At 37.3% G+C, this 22,660-nt stretch overlaps 1 protein-coding gene across 1 annotated transcript; it reads right to left on the reverse strand.

The window, feature by feature from the left end:
• Positions 1-1,894: 1,894 nt before the first annotated feature.
• mtmr10 (myotubularin related protein 10) lies at positions 1,895-19,309 on the reverse strand. The gene is made up of 16 exons (XM_015009872.2): positions 18,623-19,309; positions 16,931-16,988; positions 13,910-14,049; positions 13,478-13,550; positions 12,789-12,931; positions 9,628-9,721; positions 9,379-9,526; positions 8,863-8,950; positions 8,656-8,744; positions 8,241-8,371; positions 8,066-8,135; positions 7,758-7,828; positions 7,481-7,653; positions 7,218-7,388; positions 6,262-6,444; positions 1,895-4,635 (listed from the first exon to the last, which is right to left on the reverse strand). The coding sequence occupies exons 1-16, from the start codon at positions 18,677-18,679 to the stop codon at positions 4,030-4,032; spliced, it is 2,295 nt and encodes a 764-aa protein (XP_014865358.2). The 5' UTR covers positions 18,680-19,309; the 3' UTR covers positions 1,895-4,029.
• Positions 19,310-22,660: the final 3,351 nt, after the last annotated feature.

A 22,660-nucleotide genomic window follows, 5' to 3' on the forward strand; every position in this document is an offset into this window, starting at 1 on the left:
AGAAATATAAAACACACAATGAAAAGCAATCAACCTCTACTTCCAAGTGGAAGGATGAACTCAGAACAAGTCTGTGTAGACTCTAAGTTCAGTGTAAATTGCTTAAATAGTTCATTTTTGACTCTGTGTTAGAGTCCATCAGAGTTTTTCACAGTTTGATTGCGTGAGGCGCATTAAATGACACACAGCAGGGGGAGCTGGAGGGTTGTGTCCTGAAATGATTTCCTGTAAGAAATACGTTTTCACAGAATCATGTCCAGTTTGACATTTGATTTTATCATCTTAGAAATTTGAAGGATGTAAAAACAAAATGCTATATTGAAAAAGTGATCCCAGGTTCGTGTCTAAAAGATAAATATCCACACACACCAAAAAAGTTTGTTTTTACTTATTTTTGATTTATACTTATATGACTTTCAATGTTTGGTACGCTAAATCAAAAATTATATTTTTGTCCAATTTTTATGGTAACTTAGGTTCAGTCAGATAGAGAAAGACACAAACATTCAAAATTTAGAATTTTGCAATTTATTTTGTTAATTTTGCCTCAGAGTCTTTTACTTCTGGATAATAAACTGTACTTTTTGTTCTTGGACTGGGTTTAGAAACTTTACCATTCATATTCTTTCATTTATGTTTTAAACAACAGGAAATAATGTTCAAGTTGTCATCAAAACGTTAAGTAGGCTTGAACTGACAAATCTTCTGCATTGTGTCCTTTATTGAATTGAGGTGAAAAGAGCAACTTAATGTTGTAAAAACTAATAGAAAAATCTAAAATAAAACAACAAAAACCTGATTCTAGGAAATAGATGGTTTGTGGAAACCGTCTTAGTTTCTCTTCAGATTATATCCCCCACTTGTGTTAGTTTCAGCATTAATCCTACAAAGCATTGAAGTTTTCTTATTAAACCAGCTTGGATTTAACAGCTAATAATTGGGTGGAAAGGCAGAAGTAATAAAACATCCGAAAAGCTTTGGAGCTGCAGCAGAGTGTTAGGGTAGATTATTTAACACACATTGACAGGAATAGTTTAACTACCAGACAAGAAAAGCAAAGATGTCAGCAAGTACCTGCTCTTTTGGCAGCGTGACGTGAGGCAGCAGGGCAAAGTCTGGAGCTCATGGGCGAACCCAGTACCACAGCACTCAGTTTGTTTGATGGCTGCTGGAAAACGGCAACATTATAAACTAAGTTGCTTAGTTTGAGTTTTATATTTGACCCATTTGGTATTTATTTCAGTTTGTCCTCAGGATTATTGTAAAAATATTAGTAATAGGTGGAACCAAATGTGGAGATCTCACTGCACTACCATATATTCTCCTTTATCTGAAAAACAGCCGCTATAAAAGCTGCTATAAAAGCAATACAGGTTTTTCCTTTGGTATTTTGAGAACTTTGTTAAAATAAACCAAATTGCTTCTGTATTTCAATTGGGTCCAGTTAAACTGAAGCAACTATGCACAAATCTAAATTTATGGCAAGTCAGCTGCTGATTTAATTTCTCTGCAGACCAAACTACTACATAAAGTTTGTGATATTTGTATCCTGCATACACTCATGTTTTTCCCTGATACGATCAAGGCCAGGATATTTTTACCTACTAAATCTGATGAGTTTAGTTATAATGCAGCAGACAGAAGTCACATGTGGGGTATCCCAAGGTTCAACCCTAGGATCCCTCTTATTTAACTGAAACAATCAATGAAGAATTCAACAATGGCACTTGACTAAATGTAATGTTTCAATTGTTCCCTGTGTGTTTAATGACTTTCTAGTTTTGTTTTTATGATGGGAAGCACTTTGAAATGCCTTGTTGCTGAAATGTGCTGCACGAATAAAATTTGATTCGATTTATAAGAGCTCAATAAAATAAAAACAAAAAGACCACCATTCCATTTGAAAACTAGTATAATTATTTGCTGCTGGTATACATAATTGAGCTACATGTTTTGTTAGCAAAAACAGCTTCAGTGCAAACCCCCTGAACTCTAGTACATTTACAGCTCTGCTAAGTCACAAGTATTAGAAACAAAATTAGCTCAACAGATTAAGAATATAGTTACAAAGAACAGTCAATCTTCCTCATAAAAGGCACAAAGGGTGTGCAGAAGTAACTCTTTGAGAACATTTGCATAAGTGAATAAATCCATCTTTCTGCTGATGATCCGTCTGAAACGACGGGCGTCGTTTCATCATACGATTACAGCAGAGTGCAACAATGTGAATTAGTGGAAAAACTGCATATAAATACATCTCCTTAAAATATAAAGACTAAATCAAGAATGAAGAGTTATTTAGTACCATTAATCAGAATGAACAGAAACATTTCAAATATACAGTATTTATAATATTTGCCAAAATTATATTCAATAGTTGCCTTATAATGCTCCATTCTATATTCTGGGGAGGGGAAAACAGTGCAACAATTGCATTTGGGAGAGCAGGTTTGCACTTACATAAAACATTATAGGAAACACCTGAACTAGTTATTGCTGAAGAATGAGGAGATTGCTGCATGTCGTCAGTTAATCTAGCAATGCAGCATTTAATGCACTTTTGGAAGAAAATAAGGTGGTAAGTGGTTTGCAATAAATACCATTTCCTTTGACATTTTAGACAGTGCTGGTTTCTTATTATAAAGACTAAACTATTTATTTCTACAGGCGAGTCTCCAAAGTGTCGTTGATCCGCTGCTAATGAAGAGAAATGATGTTAAGAGTACACAGTCTAAAGCAGGAAGGGAATCACAGAATGTGCGTTTTATCATGTGTGAGAATAGAATGATCTGTTTCTGGTTTTCAATTGTTTTACAGGTAATGATCAAAGCATGTTCAGGAATATATTTTCTGTTGAACTAAATGAGCATTTAGCTCTTTTTGACTTTTGCTGTAGTTGCACAATGAATGTCGTGTGCTGGGAATGTCAAATTCTGGAGGAAATTTACATATTTCATTAAGATATGTTAGCTCAGATCATGTCAATGAGAAACATTGAAAATGCCATCATCAATGGATCTGCGACTTTACCCAGTTTATTAAACCAGAAACTGATCCGACTAAAAGAATTTGTCCCTTTTCCATCATTTGTTCACTCGTTCAGCTGCCCTCACTGGGTTTCCCCTCAGTGCCTTTACCAGAAGGCATCTAAAAAAAAAAAATCAGCTTAGTGAACCCCCTGCAAAGCAGAAGAGGAAATATCTACCACAGACTTTCATTCTCACAACGTACGACAACAACGTCTGAGCATGTTCGAAGTCAGGCCCTGATCCCACACCATTTGTTGCAAAAGATCTACTAAAATCTTTACTGCAAACTGCTTCAAGATCCCATTACATTTAAATAGTTTCTGTTTTAACCACTGGGCTGATTTCTTGTCAACTGTGACAGGTTTTTTAAATGTCTTTAATAAATTAAAACAGGCAGGAACATTAGCATCTATGATCAGAGAATTGCATCACTGCTGCTGCATTAAAAATGAGTATTCTCTCACTTCACACATCTGTTCTCCTAAGAAAAGCACAGTTACAGTTCTACTTTAGTATGTCTTGGCTTTAAAAAACCACAGCAAATTATATGCAAGGCCTGGAGGAGGAACTTTAAATTCTGTAGTAAAGGTGTACCATGAAGTAAAATCTCAAAATGTCCTTTTTAGTCAGAGTTATGGCACAGAAGGATATAAGAAAGTACATTTATGTTTGCTAGACTAAAAGGCTCAAGATAAACCTATGCATATTATACAGATGCTTGTTTTTTTCCCCACAGACTTTGCAGAAAAAGTACTGGCCAATAAGAAGGATGCATCTGAAAGGATCCTAATTTATTCCTACAAGAGTCAATGATTTAATCCCCAAACAAATTAGGAATAACCTCATCTTTAAAGCAGCAGCAATGGTGCAAATTCTAGTGAATGTAGGTCAGTAAATTTACAAACACTTGTGGGTTATTTTTAACTTGTCAGCAGCACACGTATGGACAGTTTAGTAAAAGGTCATGGAAAGTAATGTGATCCGTTGTTACAAAAATCCATTAGAAAGTGTCGTTAGCGAGAGTCTCTGTAGAGAGCCAGGTCTTCGCTCCATTCAGAAATTTGCTAATCGGAGTCCCTGGAACGCCTCGCCGGCACAGGTTTCCCACAGGGTTGAAGGGAAAAGACGAGTTAAGGACGTTGGGTGAAGTTGGGGGGTCATCTGGAGAACTGGCCTTGAAATACATCCTCCGCTGGTCGGAAGGGGGTCCGCCCGGTCTCGGGCCGGGGGTGCTGTGTGGACTGGGCCCTTTGTACTGCCTGAGCTTGTTCTGCAGCGTCTCGATTTCATCAACCAGTTGGGAGACCTTGTGGTAGACGGTGGCGGGGCCTCCGTGTGGGATGCAGGCTTCGGGAACCCAGCGTAGGAAGAACAACTTCCAGAGAACCACGTGTGAGGGCAGGACGTAGGGGATCAGGACTCCCTGCTGGTCTGCAGGGCGAGAAAACCAGTCCCTGAAGAACCGCTCCGACGGACTTTCGTCTTTCACTGGAGAGAATTCGGCCTTCAGCCCCAGAGAGCCCCGCCGCTGCAGCGTCTCCTCCTCGCCCTTTACGCCGTTACGTTGCGACGTGCTCGATATTCGCACCGTAGAACTGAAAGCTTTCTGTTGGAGGAAGAACACCGGAGCATATTTAGGTCAAACGGCAGAAGATCCCAAGACTATTTAAAGTTTCTGAACCAGTCAAAAAAAAACTTCTAATGCCACACAGTGGAGGACTTGCTCTAACTTTAATTTAAGGTCCTTCATGTAGGATTGTCACAGTAATTAATTTTGCTAGACAATAAATTGTCCCAGTAATTAGGAGAAATGATAATATTGTGGTTTTGAGACCTTTTTCAAGTATTACTGATAATGGCGCTCCAGTTGAACAAATTTGTGTAAAAACGCTGGAACTTTAAGGCATTTTCCAGCAAAAAACAATAAATAAAACATCAAAAAGCCACTTGCAAACAAAACAAAAATCTCCAAAAGCAAAATTCTCCTTCAGAGAAATATAAGAATAAATATCAAGCTCATTTTAATCCTGTAATTAACTGATTACTACTTATTGCGACAGACTTACCCTCATGAAAAACTGAATCAAATATAATTACACTTTTTTAGCTGATTGGGTTAAATGAATAGAAAAGGATGACTGAATAAGTTTTAAAGTCACAGCATTGCACAGAATACAGAAAAACTCTAAGAAGTGCACACAATTGAGACAAAACCAAAAATTATACCTATAAAAAATTCTAAATCTTAATTTCTTGTGATGGAAAATTAAAAAAAAAACAAAAAAAAACAAATATGGACGATCCAAGAGAAAAGTAAAATAATCTGTAGACAGAGTGGATAATCTCTACATCTTAAAAACTGTAAGGTTTATCCAGAACATCAGGACTGACTCTGTTGTTCCGTTTTCGCTGCTTCCGAGCCATTTTAGCAGCTCAGATTCATCAGAGCATAACCAAAGGACAACTGGGACAACTGGCCCAGTTGTCCCAGTTGTCCAAAAGGCCTCGGCTTTTGGGCCGGTTCAGTTATTACAGAACATCTAACCGATGTGGAAGCTTGTGGAGCAGCTCAGACAGGTTGCTTGATTGATTTGCAGAACTAGTTTTCTATCGGACCTCGTGCTGATCCGCAAGGAGGATCACATTCACTTAATCCAACTACCTCACCAGAAAGAGCTCACATATATACCAGATTAATTTGAAATGGCTAAAGCTATGTTGACAAGAGCAGATTATAAAACTAGTGAATTAATGAAGCAAAGAGAGAACACACAGACGTCACATGACGTGCTAAGAAAGGGAATAAATAGCTCTGCGTTACAGCCGTCAGCACACACACTGTTCACTTTCCCAAACAAAACTCCACATTTTACCCTCCTGTGCCACGCTTCAATAACGCTGACAGCTGACTCTTAATGTTTTGGAAACAGAGAAATCTATGAATCTAAGCCTTGGATCAGTAGGATAAACGGGGCTTTCATCGTGCATGAATAAGTGTTTTCTTCAGCCTCCGAGAAAATTAAATGAGGAAGAAAAGGTTTCTTTTTTTAAATATAAAGATCCTTCATGCACATTCAGATGTGGAAGAAACTCAGGTGCACACATGGTTCTTTACCTATTTTTTTTGCTTACTCTCTGAATGTGCTTTATGAAAAGCCAATCTCAGTGCATTTACACCAACTCTTAAGTGATGTAAACCCAAAGGTTACACTAATAGCAGCCCCCTGCTTACCTTTGTGCGTTGGAAGGTTTTCACCTCTCCGTTCTGAACACAGGCAGCTCCTTTCCCAACATACATGGGGTTATTAAAGAGGGTTTGATCCCTGGCGGAGAACTGCTGTGACCACTTCCACACAGGAGGGAAGATCGCCGTGTGGTTTTCCCCTGGAGGGATGGCTTTGCTCTTCGCAAAGTCCTGCAAAGGAAACAAAATATTAATTATTTTAGCACACAATATGGACTAAAATAATTAACCCTGACATGCGTAGTGGCCACTGCAGTGGACAGCTATCCAAAAGCCACTTTCTTGTGTTTCTTGTGGATTTTTCTATTATAAATGCACACAGACACTAGAGCATCATACAATACACCATCAACTACTGGCCATCCACTGCAAGTTCAAGAAAATATTTGATAAATCCAATATGACAGACAGACAAAAAAGCAACTCAGAAATATCCAGTCCCTCCTTGCAGGTAAAAAATATTTGTGGCATCAAGTAACGCCTAAAGACCAATACTAGTGATGTATTACAACTGATCACCTGGGGAGAAAACATGTTAATTTTTCCCCCCTACCTTTTTTATGCCGTAAGAAAATCAAAAACACTTTTGAAAAAAACATCCTGACAAAGGATCATCAATCATGCATGAAAAGGTTAGGTGCGGAGACAATATTTGACCTTTCTGTAATATGTGGGCTACTTTGACGGACACAAGCTAATCATTATAGCATTCAACTCCTTGTGCATCATTTGGATAAATAAACACGGCTTAAGGCTGGTTAGTTTTGAAAAATGATTCAAAACACATACAGAAATAACATTTTAGATTCAATTAAACGTCAAAAACATTCTCATTTTCACATTTAAAATATTTATTAAAACAGTATTACTGTTGCATTTTTGCCGACGCTTGTAAATGCATCCACAAAAGCCAACAAACGCTCAGAAAATGTAAAATTTCTCACCTGTAAGAGCTGAGTACACTGTTTAGAAGAATTGAAGAGGAAAGTACTGAAGAGCGGGATCCACATGCTGTCACTGAGGACAGTCAGGTAGGCCTCTGTGAACTCGAATGCTGCCGGGTACTGATTGGTCAGCTGCCACACGCAGTCCAGGAACAAGGTGAACAACGGAGACTGTGACCAAGAGAAGGGAAACAAAGCGGTGAGAAGAACCAAGAACGTCTGAACTTGTTTGTGACTGCAGCATTTTAAATTGAAAGGCGTACCTCTTTATTGTCGTTCTTCTTCAGATGGTTGCATCTGTCCAGGAAGCGATGGCCGGCCATCACCCACTCCTTCTGCACCAAACTCTGAAACCCATTCAGGCTGCGATAGTGAGGGTCCAACATGAGCTGCACCAAGGAGGACACCACACAGTTCAGGTCTCTGTCTTCTTCCTCTGCACAAGAATAAACACAAAACGATAATTAAAACATATTCAAACTCATCACTCGCATGAAACACGCAAACACTGTGGCTCCATTACTGATGAATGGAAATTACCAAGAAGGACGACGGAGACGTTCTTCCCATCCAAGTTGTAGACCGTCTCAGCTGAGACTTTTAAAAACATCCTGGCCCAGAGACAAACAGAAACAGCAACATAAATACAAATATATACACAAAAAACATTTCTAAATAAATAGAAATATAAGCTTTATATATTCTTTTCTCTTTTAACCACTAAAGAAAGCTCAAATGCAGCGTAATAAAGGTAGAATTAATAGTTTCTTACCATTAGCCATTTCTCTGTGAATCATTTCGTACAGATAAAAATACCAGTTTGAAGTGATGTTGGTTCGTTTGCGTACCTGACATATTCCAGCCATCGTGAATTTTCCATGGATGAAAGCCATCTCTCCTCTGATTCCTCAAAAGGATCTGCACAAAGAAAACAAATCTCCAAACTCTGCACAACCTTCCACTGAAAAGACATTTATTTCTGATTTATTATCAATGGTTACATAGGATTAGTAGAGCGTTTACCTAAAGTGCAGATCTGTCTGGCTTTAACGAAGGCACTCTGGATCTCCTGGATGTTGGGAAGATTCCTGTCCAGATCTGTAAAGGTTACTTCTCGGCGCTGCGGATGGCTTCTAGTGATCGCCGTGAAGATCCTGTAAATAATAAGACAGACGATAAGTTAAACTGTCAGGATACAGTTCCAACACTAAATTGCACTACAATTTAGCACCTGGAGTGGTTTAACATCTCAGATAAACACATGACGGCTGTCATTTTCCAGTTAATAACTATCGAGTCAAATGTCTTAAAAGTTTGCAAATAATCTTATGGAGGAGGTTAGAAAAAAAATAAAAGATGTACTCTGGTATCTATAAAAATGTCTTAAACTCTAATATTGGCCTCAATCAAGTAAAAGAAGCAGACAGATTTGTATTACTTCAGTTCAGTTTTCCTCTGAGCCAGCGGTTCTGTTTGGCCCGCCATGCGGACAAGAGCGCTCCCATTCCTGTGATTCCAGCACCACAGCTGCAAACAGAAAAAAAAAAAACTACATGAAATTTTGTGTTAGCAGGAACTAGTTTGAATTAAATGAACAGAATTATAGCTTTACTAATAATTTGAGCTTGTATCAGATTTTACTTACAGGGACTCGGCCATCATTAAACAATGGTGATAATTGTTTTAGTTCCTGATCTGTCAAAGAAACTGGGACCACAACGTACTCTGGAAGACTGAAGGAGTTAAAAGAAAACAAAAGAAAAACATCTTAAAATTTCACAACAACAAAAAAACAAAGATACCCAGAGAACAACAGGAACCTTTTCCACTCTTTATCCTCTAAACAACCTTCTAGCATTTTAAATAGAGTTAAAAACAATTCAAAAATATTGTTTAAAGCCATGTATTTTCAACATTAGTTATTTTCTGAGATGATGGAGGTGTGTGCATCTCTCAGCTGTTTAACTTGGGCTCTATATAAAGTAAAATAATCAATATCAGCTGAATTAGTTCAGTGTGACTCTTTCTAAACAGCCTAGAAGTGAAAGTTAAACTGATCTGTGGAAGAACCTTAAAAAAAAAAGATAGTTGCCCATCTTAAGTCATCTGCGAGAGGGTTAGATATTTTTTTTACATTACAAATAAAACATGATCTGAAAACCTTTCAGAGACGACATATTTCTCATTGATGGAGCAAACCCGCCACTCCGAAGCCCCGGTTCTCTTAATCTCTCGATCCCAGTCAGAGGGGCGGTCAAACATTGGCGTCTGTATTCCTCCATTTGGGTTGGAGCCATTGACTAGGTCCCCTGGAAATAAAAAAACAAAAACAAAACAAGCATTTAGTTCTGTAAAAATAATGAAAACTTAAAAAAAAAGAATCTACCAGGTAATATTTATTTTTAGTCACCTTTAGATTGATGATATCTTAGTCCTTGATACTCAAAGCCAAACAGCAAGTGAAGATCAGCTGGATGTGAATAATGGGCAATGGCAAGGCAGACCTATATTCAGAAAAGATAAAAATACCTTCAGCGACTTAAAGCAGCAGCACTATAGAACAATTTAATTATTGTTTTTGAAGACGACGTCAGCTCAGATCCAAAAGCCAGGCTCGTTCTGACTACAATGAACTCGGAGGAAAAACGGAGGCATAAATAAACCCTAAAAAAGCAAAAGTCTGTGTGTAAGACGCAGCTTTGGGTTCACGGGCCTGAGCAGAGCTTTGTTAGACTCTAGCAGAACCATGGAAAGAGGTTCTACTGGAGTCTAACAAAGCCGTCTATTCAGTAGTAAAGCTGTGAATAACACGAGAGGACACAGAAAACGACTCTGTGTGTGTGTGTGTGTGTGTGTGTGTGTGTGTGTGTGTGTGTGTGTGTGTGTGTGTGTGTGTGTGTGTGTGTGTGTGTGTGTGTGTCTCTATAGAGAAAAGGCAGCTCCCTGCTCTGTAATTTCCTATGGGAAGAAAAAAAAGGAGCCATTATAGAACAGCAAGTTCCATATGTCAAAGGGTTAAAAAAAGAACCGGGCCTCGTCTTAGGTCCATACTGTAATTACACAGACGGGGTGTCCATTAATAAACCCAAACGGTAAGAGAGGGCAGACATATTCTGTGTTAGTGCCCAACGCTAAAGGAAACATTTCACTGTTTTATACCGTCGTAAAGCTACTGCTAACAACTGCATGTTTGGCAAGAAGTGACGTTTAAATAGCAAGTTGTGCCTCTCAGTAACCCCATAATTTGTCAGCTGTGGCGTAGGTATATGCTGCTCCAACACCTGAGGCAAAATTACTCCCAGATGATGACAGACATGTAGCTATTTCAATAAATGTAAGGAAATGTACTGTATGATCCACTGAGGAAGCTCCAAAGTAAGAATCTGGAGGAATTATGCATTAAATTCAAATTCTGCAACTCAAACTTTCACTACAGCTCCATAGGGGAAAAAAAAGTTTTTTCTCCTTATCGTTTGAGTTCATTAGAATTTTTGTTTCTTGAATAAACTCTTCAACAACAAGTCTAACAAATTAATTTGCAGATTTTTAGGATGGGAACTGCTGCATTTATTGCGTCACAGCAGCCTGAATTCACCCCCAAAACTGAGAACTGATGTGGAGAAAACAAACATCTGTTTGGCGCTTCGCTGCGTTGGAGATGAGGCTGGCTCACGCTGCCAGTTCCTCCAACTATCAGGATCAGATTCTACTTCCTTCACCCTGAGTGAGCATTGTTCTCAGTGTCCCTTTGTTGGTTAGCTAATGAACACACATCCTGCAAAAATCAGTCACTTCCACTCACATGGAATGTGACACAGCTGTAAGAACAGATTTAAGTGACGTTGTAACAGTGACACTGATGGTTACACTGATACTGTGCATAGGCTGAGAGTTCAAAAGCTGAAATCAGGAAAGGAGAATCTTTGTCAGCAGAACAAAATAACAAAGAAGTCAAGAGGAACAAAAACACAATCGAGAAAGCGATAATCATCATACACAAAAAGGGAGAAGCTGCTTATTTTTGACTAGTTTATTTTTGTTAATCTTAAGCAAGACTTGAGTATTTAAACAACAGATATTATCTACACACACTAAACATTTTTCTTCACCTCCTAGAAATGAATTCAGCCCGACTTGTCCTCTTTTAAGCCAGTTTTCATGATCTCTACCTGCTACTGTCTGAATAATGAAAGAAAGCCAGAGGTCTTAACAAGCCAAACAATTTGAAAATGCTCAGATGATTGAGCATCTTTTCAAGTTTCTGATTCCAAATTACATTTAGATCCATTGATGTATTAAAAAGGCAACGCCATAAATCATAATTTACATAAAACTTCAGTGAACAAAACAACAACTAAAGCAGTCATCTGAGCTACCGGGAAAATAATTTTACCAGTCTTAGTCGTGTTTTAGTACAAAATCCAGATGACTAAAAGTTCAACGCTCATCTGTTCATGTATTCATGCACATCTAGTCATTAAGGTTGCACAATAAAGAAGACATTTATCCTCTTCATAAAACGACTAGGCAATACCAAAATTACAAATAACTACTAGATAAATACTAGATAATTATATACAGCAAGGTCCATGCATTCAGCCTCTGCATGTCTGTGATGAATTTTGTTGCATTTTCTGGAGGAAATCAAGACGTTTTGGTCAAGTCATTTAGAAACAAGTGGTTTCCTTTCCAAAACAGCAGATGTAGCCAGATGCAACATTTTAAATAAAACCATGTTGCTGAGATGAAAACGGAGCATTTTGCTGGATAAACTAATCACGAGCTGAAATCTAGGTTTGAAATGAAGCCGAAGTAAGAAGACAGCAGAACTGCTATTAATTTGTTTCATGTATGTTATATCATCATTGCCACATCGAGCAACTTTATCATAAATCTTTAATTATATTACTCATCTCTACGTGCCATCGTACCTTTTATCAAGGAGATGTGTTCGTATTGCATAGGAATTTCTTTTTGATGTGAAATGTGCACAAATTTAGTTAATCAAGACCAGGAAAACTTTAATCTGATTTGACATCAGACTGTGAAGGGAAAAAAAGAAAAGTATATTTGAAGAGTATGAAAATATATGGCTTTAACTGTTTTGTATAGAAGTTGTCATCAAATTTGTCTTTTTTTTTTTATTCTCTCACTGCAACAGGAAAGTGTTGCTTAAATGCATGGTTTCATTATGTGGTCCTGTGGTTTTGGTGTTTGCTTAACACCTGTTAAATAAACCATCTGTAAAAACAGGAAGAAAAGCGACATCTGTCTCCTTCAGCATATGTACAACATTCTTTTCTTGGCGAAGATCTTTATCCTGAAAGTTTGTATTCTAGAGAAGAGAATAAGTAGCTAAACTCTGCTGATGATGCATTTATGTTTTAATGCATGAATGGCATTTATATTACCCGTATTAGCTTCCATATGTTCAGATTGCGAAAAAGATTTTTTGTGTTTTAAGAAAATTTCCTCTCCACTGATCAGTTCAGATGATTCAAATACGCCTAGTCATCTACTTGCAGAAGCAGCTTTGTCACAGAGACGGAAGTAAAACTGAATTTCACTCACCTTTTTGGCACTCTCAGGCCCGGCCTCGTCAAAGCAGAAGCGTATTACACGCAGGTCTTTGCAGTACAGAATAAGCTCCATTGGGTTGAACTTCAGCTTTTGGTTGGAGCCTAACACTTTCTTCTTCCCCCTTGTATCATTAACTGAGAGAGACAGATAAAAAGTCTTCAACAGAGCGAAGCATTGTTGAGAGTATGAACACCAGTACGGCTTGCAGAATGATTTAAGGCATAAACAGAAAGTTCTCATGTGTAAACGCAGGGTCAAAGGTTATAAACGCTTGAATGTACAATTTTTTTTAAATATGATGTTACGCGCTCATGTAGAACGGCTAAAAAGCAAGCTGAGTAAATGAACATCTCCGTCTCACTGTAACTCAACAACTCATTTTCCGGTCGTTTGCCTCTGCAGCGTCAGCGGACTGCATCAGTGCCGTACATACAGAAACGTAAGCCAGGCTGCAGTGCAACTGAACACTGCATTCACCCTGACATCACATGTTATCAGATTGCTGACCAGGAAAAACAACAGCCGACACCAGTAAGCCAAGATGCCCACGCAATAATGAAAAACAAGATGGATCCTCTTACTTTAATTCTGGACTCTCCAGTCGAGGAGGGTTTTTTTTAAAAAGTGATTTTAGATAATAAATAAGGAATCAGAACATGCATGTGTGTATTCTGCTGTACCTGTTACTACTTGATCAAGGCAGGTGAGAGAGATGTCTTGTTGTCCAAGTAGGAGGTGGGACAACTGGGATTTCTACAGTGAAAACAACAAAATTAAAATATGCACACCCTTAAATACTGCTTGCTGCGTTGTTGAGTTTATGCTCGGGCTCCATTTTGTCTCAGACCAACAATCTGTACATGGAAATGACGCCAGCTCTTACTTCTTGTACTATCACCAACAAGGAAGTACTTCTTCCTCTTTTCTAAATGAGCTTGATGTACAAGTAAGGCTGTGTTTACAAGGCCTAAAAATACACATCAGACACATTTAGTCTAAGTCAAGATCAACATTCGACTGTATGAGTAAGGTGAAAATGCTGCAAGATGAAAAACAACTTGATGGCCACAAAAAAAAAAAAGAAAAAGAAAGAGAAGAATCTGAACACATACCTGCTTAGGCGGGGGTTCTTGAGGAATAAAAGAAACCTTAAAGTTGGTGCATATCAACCTCCCCCAGAGGTCACTCTGGCTGCTGTCGGTGCTGACAATGCATTTCCTCACAAAATTCACCTCATTTACGATTATCTCTCCTGAGAAAAACACGACGAAAGACAAAACAAAAACGCCAAAATTTAAATACAATTAAAGCTATGACTTACTACAGCAAATTATTCAAGAATAAACAAAAACAAGTACATGACAAAGACGAAGAAAGAAGAGGAAAATCTGTTTCGAGACAAAAAGTAGTCCATACCACATATATAAAATAAATCAAGTAAAAGGAGGCATCACAAAGCAGATAATTATTCCAATGTTTTAAAAAAGCTAAAAGTAACCAACGTCGCTACGTGTAGCAGTTGTCAGAGCTCTTAAGTTGTTTGATAAATCCAAGCAGCCCATAAATTTATACGAGAAATTCCTCAGCAAAGCACGAAAAGTCGGCATGTTACTCATGACAAACGCTGACTTGCAGATGTCCAACGTGGAAATCCGAGGAGGATTTTAGAACCGTCCCGAGACGCTACCGGCAGTTTCTCCATCATAGCGTTATCACAGGTGAGCCACATAAAACGAGGTGCAAAGAGTGACTTTTTAACTTCATTCATACAGGCTAAATTTCCGTGCCAACATATTAGTTTGCATGTACAACTTACAACGCTGCCGCTTCACATCACCATCATCATCACAGGGATCACTCCTCAGAAAATGACCTAAATATTTTACATTATTAACCAAACTCAAATTTGATATTTGCTAAATAAAAAGGGAAATTCACTTCAAGAGTAAATACATTAAACTCTCAAAAAAATAAATGCTCCATATATAACCTGACAAATATTCAGAGATGTAGTTTTCAAAACTGAACAATTTAGATAAAATGCATCTAGAATGGACAATTTGCTTTTATCAAACTTATTGCACTTCAGATATCTAGTAGACTGTTTTGTAAAAATAAAAAAAAACCCAGTTCCATCTTTATAAGTTGGCTTTATTACATTTCTTTAAGTTCTTTGCAAAAATATGGCACACAAAAGGTTACGACGTGAATTTGCTCAAAAGAAAATCTACATGAGACAGACTAAAGCAAGACTTTAGCCAATTGGCTTGTTAAAGCCAACAATCTTTGTGATGCTGCTCCATTTGCTGTCAAATCAAACCCAATTAAGCACACACTTCACCCTGGATTATCTAATTTCAGTTTATGAAAACTTCACAGGTTTTCACAAGTTTCTGTATAAAAAGCTCATCACAAACAAGCTCAACTAGTCCAGCAGACTTTTGCTCCCCCAGAACGTGACATCGCCTCGTAGCTAAGAAGACAGGAAGAAGAATGCAGGAAAATAGTGTCTTCAATAACTTACATACATACATATCAAAAACTGAAGTCAAAGGTCAAATAACACACATGCAGCATCAAAACTATGTCCACATATGAGCCGGATGGTTTCCACCCTTCCCTGCTGAATCAGTCTTTTAACCGTTGTGGGCCTTCGGACTATAAACCCCGTGTGGCTTTTCACATTTATTACAACACAAATCGTAAAGAGCAACAGGATCCATGTCCATCACATGACCACTAAACACTCGGGCTCGGGGATCTGGGGCAGCAGGGTGGAGTCACTGCCACCACTTCAAAGGAGCCAAACAAAACCATGCAGTTAAAAAAGAAAAAGAAGAAGCAGCTGAGAATAAAACCTGTTGGTTTGCCTGCAAACCAGGGCAACACAAAAACAAAGCCCACTTGGTGCAAATACCTTCAGAGTATCGGGCGAATAAAAACTAATATGCTCCGACAACAGAATACACTGTAAAATATGATAGGCAAATTAAGCAGATTTTAATTTGATAAATGCCAAAATATTGAAAAAAAAAAAAAAAGCTCTATGTTTATCAACTATTTTTTGGGATGCAGATAATGATGTAATAGCTTCATAATCTGTTTCCCAGCTTGCATTAGGAAAGAATCAGAATACACACCAGGCAGGTTATGAGATCATTACAGGTCAACTGAGAGAGAACAGGACTAACAACCAAACACACCACTACAACCTCATATCCAAAAATTAACTAAATAAATCACTAAAAAAGTTTGAGTCTTAAGACAGTGCATCTGTTTTAACTGTAATTCATAAGCAGTAGATATTTTATGAAATATTAGGCATGTTTAAGATAAGAAATTATTACGCTCAAAGCTTACACCGGGGCATTTCTGCAAAAACTTTCAAAGTACAACTCCTGTTTAACAGTGTGACTCGCTTTATTACAGTTAAAGGTCATCTAATCCTTTTAAACCACTTCAATTAAAAAGCTCTTGTGTGAACTGGAATAACTGCTTTTGAGTTGTGCACATGGTAGCCACACCTCATGCCTTTAAAAACCTCTCACTGCAGCAAGTTATATGGTTTGTACTACTAATTAGGCCCTGCAGATTAAAGAAAATGAGTCAAAATAATGAATCGGTCTAGAATATCAGATTTCATCTGTCAATTTTTGTCACAAGTATTGCTTTTCAGAGGGTGACTAAGAGAAAAGAAAAAATAATTTGTGCTGCTGCTGAAGATAAAAAAAAAAAATCATCACTGGTGGGATTTTTCATAGATGGAATCTACTGAAAATGTTTTGCAAAGTGTTTACAAGGTGGCTTGTTTTCACTTTGAAATGCATTTTAAACAAGAGTTACTTGTTACCCAAACCAAGCACAAATGGCTTTTGAGATTAACCGTATCTGATTAGACCCCACGAATGAATATCCTGATTATTCATTATAAGTTATAACTTTTTACCACCTAATCAAAAGCACCAAAAAACAATCGTGCATCATGCTTGCTGGTGAGCCTCAGCAGAGAAAAGTTGTAGACAGCACAGATAAATACAGTCTTTAATTAATATGCATTTCACTTCCTCGTTGAAAATCTAAACCGACTGGATGAAATATGGTTCAGTTCTTCAAAACACAGAAAACAATCTAACCTGGAAGGAACTTGGGCTCCAACTTAACAGGTGGTTCAATATTGTTCTTCACGTCATTCTGTAGGAAATACAGAGAAGAACGACATCAGGGTTAGAAACATGAAGACTTGGTACTTCTTTGCCGCGTCACAGAACATCACAATTAATGCCAAAATGTATTCAACATAAAAATTAAACAGAACTTGGTCCTGAAAGTTGAAATAATTGAGTTCAGTTCAGCTTACGATACTTAAAGTGAGACTCGTAACACAAGACTACGGATTTACTGCATTCAGCTAGAGACGCTCTTTTGTTTTCCTCACATTGTTCATGCAGCAGCATTTTAAATATCCAAAATTAATGGGGAAAAAAAAGAGTTGAGATTTCTTTTAATATTTGTTTAAAATCCACTAAGAGTTAAAATGTGATTTTTCTTTTTTTTTCTTTTTTTTTTTAAAAACAAAAAAAAACAGCAACTTTAAGATTGTTACTATCTTTATAAAATATGCTGCATTACGGTATGAAAAATGATCAAGAAAGTGAAAGACGCGTCTTGTCCTTTCCCAGACAAACACTTTTGTTTGGGCTGCTCCTCAGAGTCCGTAAACAAACCCTTTGACCAAGCTGCCTGAAGAAAAACATTGCACCAGTTTACAAAACAGGACAAATTACAGCCTTCATTCACTCAAGGGTTTCTGGAATACACACAATATAAAACGAACATAGTGAATTTGTTTTTCCTTTCTCAAAACCGCAAAGGTGAAAGAATGAAAATAAAACAGCCTAATTTAGGAACCAAAGACGACAGTCACCTGACATCAGGGATAAAAGTGAATGTGAAGATTTCATGGAATAGTACTGGAACGACATACATTTCTATCAATTCTGTAATAAATTAAAAGTTACCCATTTCTAGTGATATATTTTTTAAAATATTCTATGCTTAGTTAAAATAACACAAAAAGTAATTACAAAAATCAAAGTAGTAACTCCAATAAGCTCTTAAAAATAGAAATGCACCGCCTGGACTTTTCTTGATTGATATTAATTTCTGGTTTTCTTTGAGCCCTTATCAGCTATTTTTTCCTAAAAACTATAAACATAAAACAGAGAAGAATGTGCTGGTGGTGTTTTGATAAAGGTAAATGTTTTGAAATCATCATAAAAATAAAAGAATGTCTGGAATGGTCACATTCCTCCATCAAAGCATAAAGTTTTATTAAACACAAAATATGCCCCAAAGTAATGATCCATGCATTTATAATTGTTTTTGATTAATTTAATGAATGAATGAGGATGACATTTTATATTTTTAGCAATTATTTGGATGGCGTGGTATATTTTAATGAAATTTTTTAAAAAATGAATGGGAACCTGTCATCAACTTTTTGTTGGAAAAAAAAACAACATACTAGCAACTGTGACTTCAACTTTGCTGAATGTCGACTTTTCACTTCTATGGAAAGTTTTCAAGCCAACGAACAAAATAAAGAAGTATCCATTTAAAATGTACAACTCAAAGCACAAAAACGGGAAGCTACTTGAGGAAAAGCATGAAGTTACTTTCCACTACTTCAACCTTCTGCAAACAGCAGGAGAGGTTTAGATTAAAAGTAATTTTACATTTACTTAACTGACAACGATATGCATGCATGCAAAATGTACCCTTTCGTAATCTCTGATAGAATACAATAAAAAATAAATAAAAAATACCTGCGCAGGAGGAAGATAACACTTGAAGGTTGGTTTCATGGGCTTGCCAGAAAACATTGTTTATTTCCGCAGTGTTACTTGTCTTCAAACAGAAAATGAAGAAGTGCTTTGGTCCTGCCAGCAATGGAAACAAATAAATCCAGGAAAGTTTTGCTCAGCCCGTCGCTGACTTATTCCAAGCAGTCCGTGTGTGAAATATTCATCGAGCCTTTCTGGGTGAACGACGACACTCCTCCATGCCGATAAGCAGACAGTTTCTGGCTGACTGGAAAAAGTTGACAGAAGTTACCGTTCAGACGGCGGCGTTAGCTCGTTTAGCTAGCTAGCGCAAACTACTAAATGAAGTTTGTCAGTATCGCTTCCACGCAGATATATGACCGCTAGAATAGATTAATGCGTCACCTAATGGCCTACATTTTCTTTACACCTGTTACTGCATAAGTTCCCCGCCAGTTACTTCCTTAAAGTCCAACTATTCAGCCAACGCAGTACCTGACGCTGCGAAGGACTTGACGGCCATGTTTATAAAGAGCCGAGGTCCCGCCCTGCTTCCGGGCTCCAGCGCTGCTCTCCACCGAGACTTTCCGACATCAACTTTCTGTCAGGTTAGCCCAGGACGGCGCTCACTCTCTGCCCGTATTAAGAGCTAACTTTATGTCAACGAGTACACGGTACAGTACACACTGACCTGCGTGTCATTGTCAAGAGAAAACAGCGTCTGTTTTACTAGTTATGTAGTACACCACCCATGGACTACAAATCCCATCGGCCTATGAGGGATTACCTTGGAAGCTTGTGATCTTTTTTCCCTGTCTATCTTCCCATGATCTTAGTTCTGTTTGGCATTTTCATTCTGTTTTGTCTTGATGTTCTGTGTGCCACAATAAATAAATGAAAGACTAAGAAAAATAAAGGTAATCCTATTTTAAATATGTTGTCCTTTCCTGACAAATTAATATAACATTTTTAGACTCTTACATGCACCTGATAAATTGTGATTTCATAAGCTTTGCACAAGTTTAGTCATCTCCCTTCCCTCACTGCAGGACTATGACACATCCAGCTTGGCAGTGAAGTAGTAGCTGCTTGCAAAAGGTTGGATTCACTTTTGTTTTCAGAACTGATTTAATCCATTGGGAAAATAGAATCAGTAAGGTGTTGGAAATTTATCTGAGGTGGAATCGAGAGCCATTACGGTGAAGTTATTCAAACCACGAGCAATTGTATAGCACGGATTATCCTGTTTGAAATAGCCGTCGCAATGTGGTGATACTCTGGTCAGAAATGCATCAAAAGGTAGACTGGTCCTAATTGCTAAAAAAAAAAAAAAAAAAAAAAAAAAAAGGCCAAAATAATATTACCACTACCATCCTAAATTGGTGACACAGGTCAGAGTGGATCTATGCTTTCATTTTATTTTTGTCTAATTCTGATCCCATTAAATGTTGCACCTGAAATCAAATATTACTACGATTTAGGACTGTAAATCTTTTTTCCAATTAATTATTTTGCAGCTTTAAAGAGCCTGTGTGAATAACAGTCTGCATTTTTATTACTGCCAGCTGTTGTGCATTCAGAGAGGGTATTCTGGACATGCTTATTTGAGTATCAGTTTAACATCAACAAATCATTTTGAGCCAAACATGTGCTATTTATGGGACAGGTTATTAGGTTGAAAGAAAACAGGCCCAACAGACCTACTACCACATTTAAAGTAAGGCAGATTTTCAGCAACTTAAAGGCAATAAAACGCCCACCGATGAGTAAAATGGCAGGCCTTTAACAGTAAGGAACTTGCTACTGTAGACATTATGGAGAGTGTTTTATGGTAAATTGACTCACGGTTATGGATACAGAAGTGGTTGTTATTCTGATAGATATGGTTTTAGTTCATTCATTCATTACTTTACAAGAAAATCTTCATGGAATTTGATAAATCCTTTCAGTTATCAATTTTCTTTTTTATTTCAAATCAATGTAATACACTCATTTGTCCACAAGATGGCGGCAAAAGAGCAGACGAAAGGCATCACAGACGTTTTTGCCGCATTTAGTTGTTGAGAGATGACTGACTAAACATGTCGATTTTACTTCATTCAAACTTTTTCACATTGTATTTGACAGAAAGAACAAGAAAGATGTTTATTTAACCACAGCACATTAACAAATGTCCTCTGAGATGTTGGTACACCCAAAGAAACAAGAACCAATTGAAAAAACAGGACTAACCCACTAAAACTACACATTACTGTATGTGTAGGCAATGCAAACATGAAGTAGCCTATTAGAGGGGTTACACCCATAGACTCACCATGCAACATTCATGTCCAGACAGGAATCAGTCTGATTAAAACACGAGTTGTAATAAGTAAAGCACTTCTGAAGCAAAACATTGGCATTTCAAAGAAAATTTGAAATGGATTTTAGTCGCCTGAAGAAACTCAGATTGAGTGACATTTTATTTAAAAAGCACAAAGATGGTTTTTAGTATTTGACAATGGCCGATATCTGGAGATTAATTGTATATTTTGTGCAATATGTCCCAAAAATGTGCTGTCTTTAAATGGCAACAGATAAATAAATACAACTGCATGAAATTATCATTAGTATTTTTTTTTATTTTGTGTCAGGCGAGTAATTAAAGAAACACAACAAAATCAACTGAAGCAAGATAATATATCTTATACTCATTGCAGCTGATATAATCAGCAGTGAAATGCTGTAAGTAAGAACTGATTAATCAGGTTTGTTGTTTGGTTTGTTTATTCAGTTACAAGTCAATTTTGCGCTGCTCCTCTGCTTTGTTTGACCTTTTATTGTGATGTAATCAGTAGATAAGGCCTACAGTTATATGAGCCGCCATAATAAAGGCCTTTTTGAGGCCCTTTTATTTAATCTATTCTCTAATCACCAACAAAACTTGTTTTACACCCAACAATGACTTCTATTGATTGCATTATGAAATGGGTGTTTTTGCTTGATAACCAGACTGATCCCTGCAGATTATTTACAAAATAACCACTCTGAAAATAGGCTTCGATATTTACCACATTTTAAAGAAAGAATCCCAATAATTTGCAGAAAAGCTTAGGAGAAGTAATGATTTCAGAAGTGTTGATAAATCTGTCGATACATCAGATGTATATTTACATCTGCTAGAAAAAACTATGGAGTAATTTAAAACAAATTAAAACAAAGAAAATCTTGAGATCGTAAGTGTATGTATGGGAATAATATAAATGAGGCAGGTCTTGCAAAATTATTTTTCCTTTATTTTGTGTCAAACTATGAAGCTCAGATTCATTCCAGCTTTGAAGGTTTTCAGTGGTATTTGAACGACTGGAACAATTTTTAATCTCCGTTCATTTAATCTTTCTTGGAGCCCAAACCAGGAGCGGGCCCTTACACAGCCTTACACAAAATCCCCTTTCGACATATGCAGCATCTATATGCAACATAGACCAACGACATAGACCAACGACACATAGCAACGACATAGACCAACGACATCTACACATATGACTTCTACTTATTTTTGACACAAATGGAACCCCATATCTGTTCAGTAAAATATAGCTGCTACAATGGTAAATTTATATCTGTATTCAAGTTAGGTATAATTAAAAGTAATGATTAAACCATTTATAATAGTTTACGTTTGAAGAGGTACGGTTTAACAGATTCCACTAATCTGTGGAATCTGTAATGAAGTTTCTCTAATCAGTAACTAGGATTACTTTCAAAAACAAAACAAACTGAAGAAAATATGCTCTCCCTGTGGGGATAGGAAAATTACTGAGCATAAGTCGCAACAAGACCATTACAACTTTGATTTGCGGGTATTTTAAGAGTAGCAGCTTTCTCCCATTCTCGCTGAGATGACCACATTTCGTGCTATAATAACTTTCAGTCTGGAAACGACGATATCAGCCGGCTGAGGTTCTGCGCATGCCCAGTGGAGTCGCTCCCAGAAACTGATGAATATTTAAGCATACTACTTGCTGTGTGCCCTTTGATTGGATCCCCTGGCTCAGTTTC

This window comes from Poecilia mexicana, unplaced genomic scaffold (genome assembly GCF_051168715.1).
Source record: "Poecilia mexicana isolate PSO_F unplaced genomic scaffold, ASM5116871v1 scaffold_3, whole genome shotgun sequence".
NCBI classification, from domain to species: Eukaryota; Metazoa; Chordata; class Actinopteri; order Cyprinodontiformes; family Poeciliidae; genus Poecilia; species Poecilia mexicana.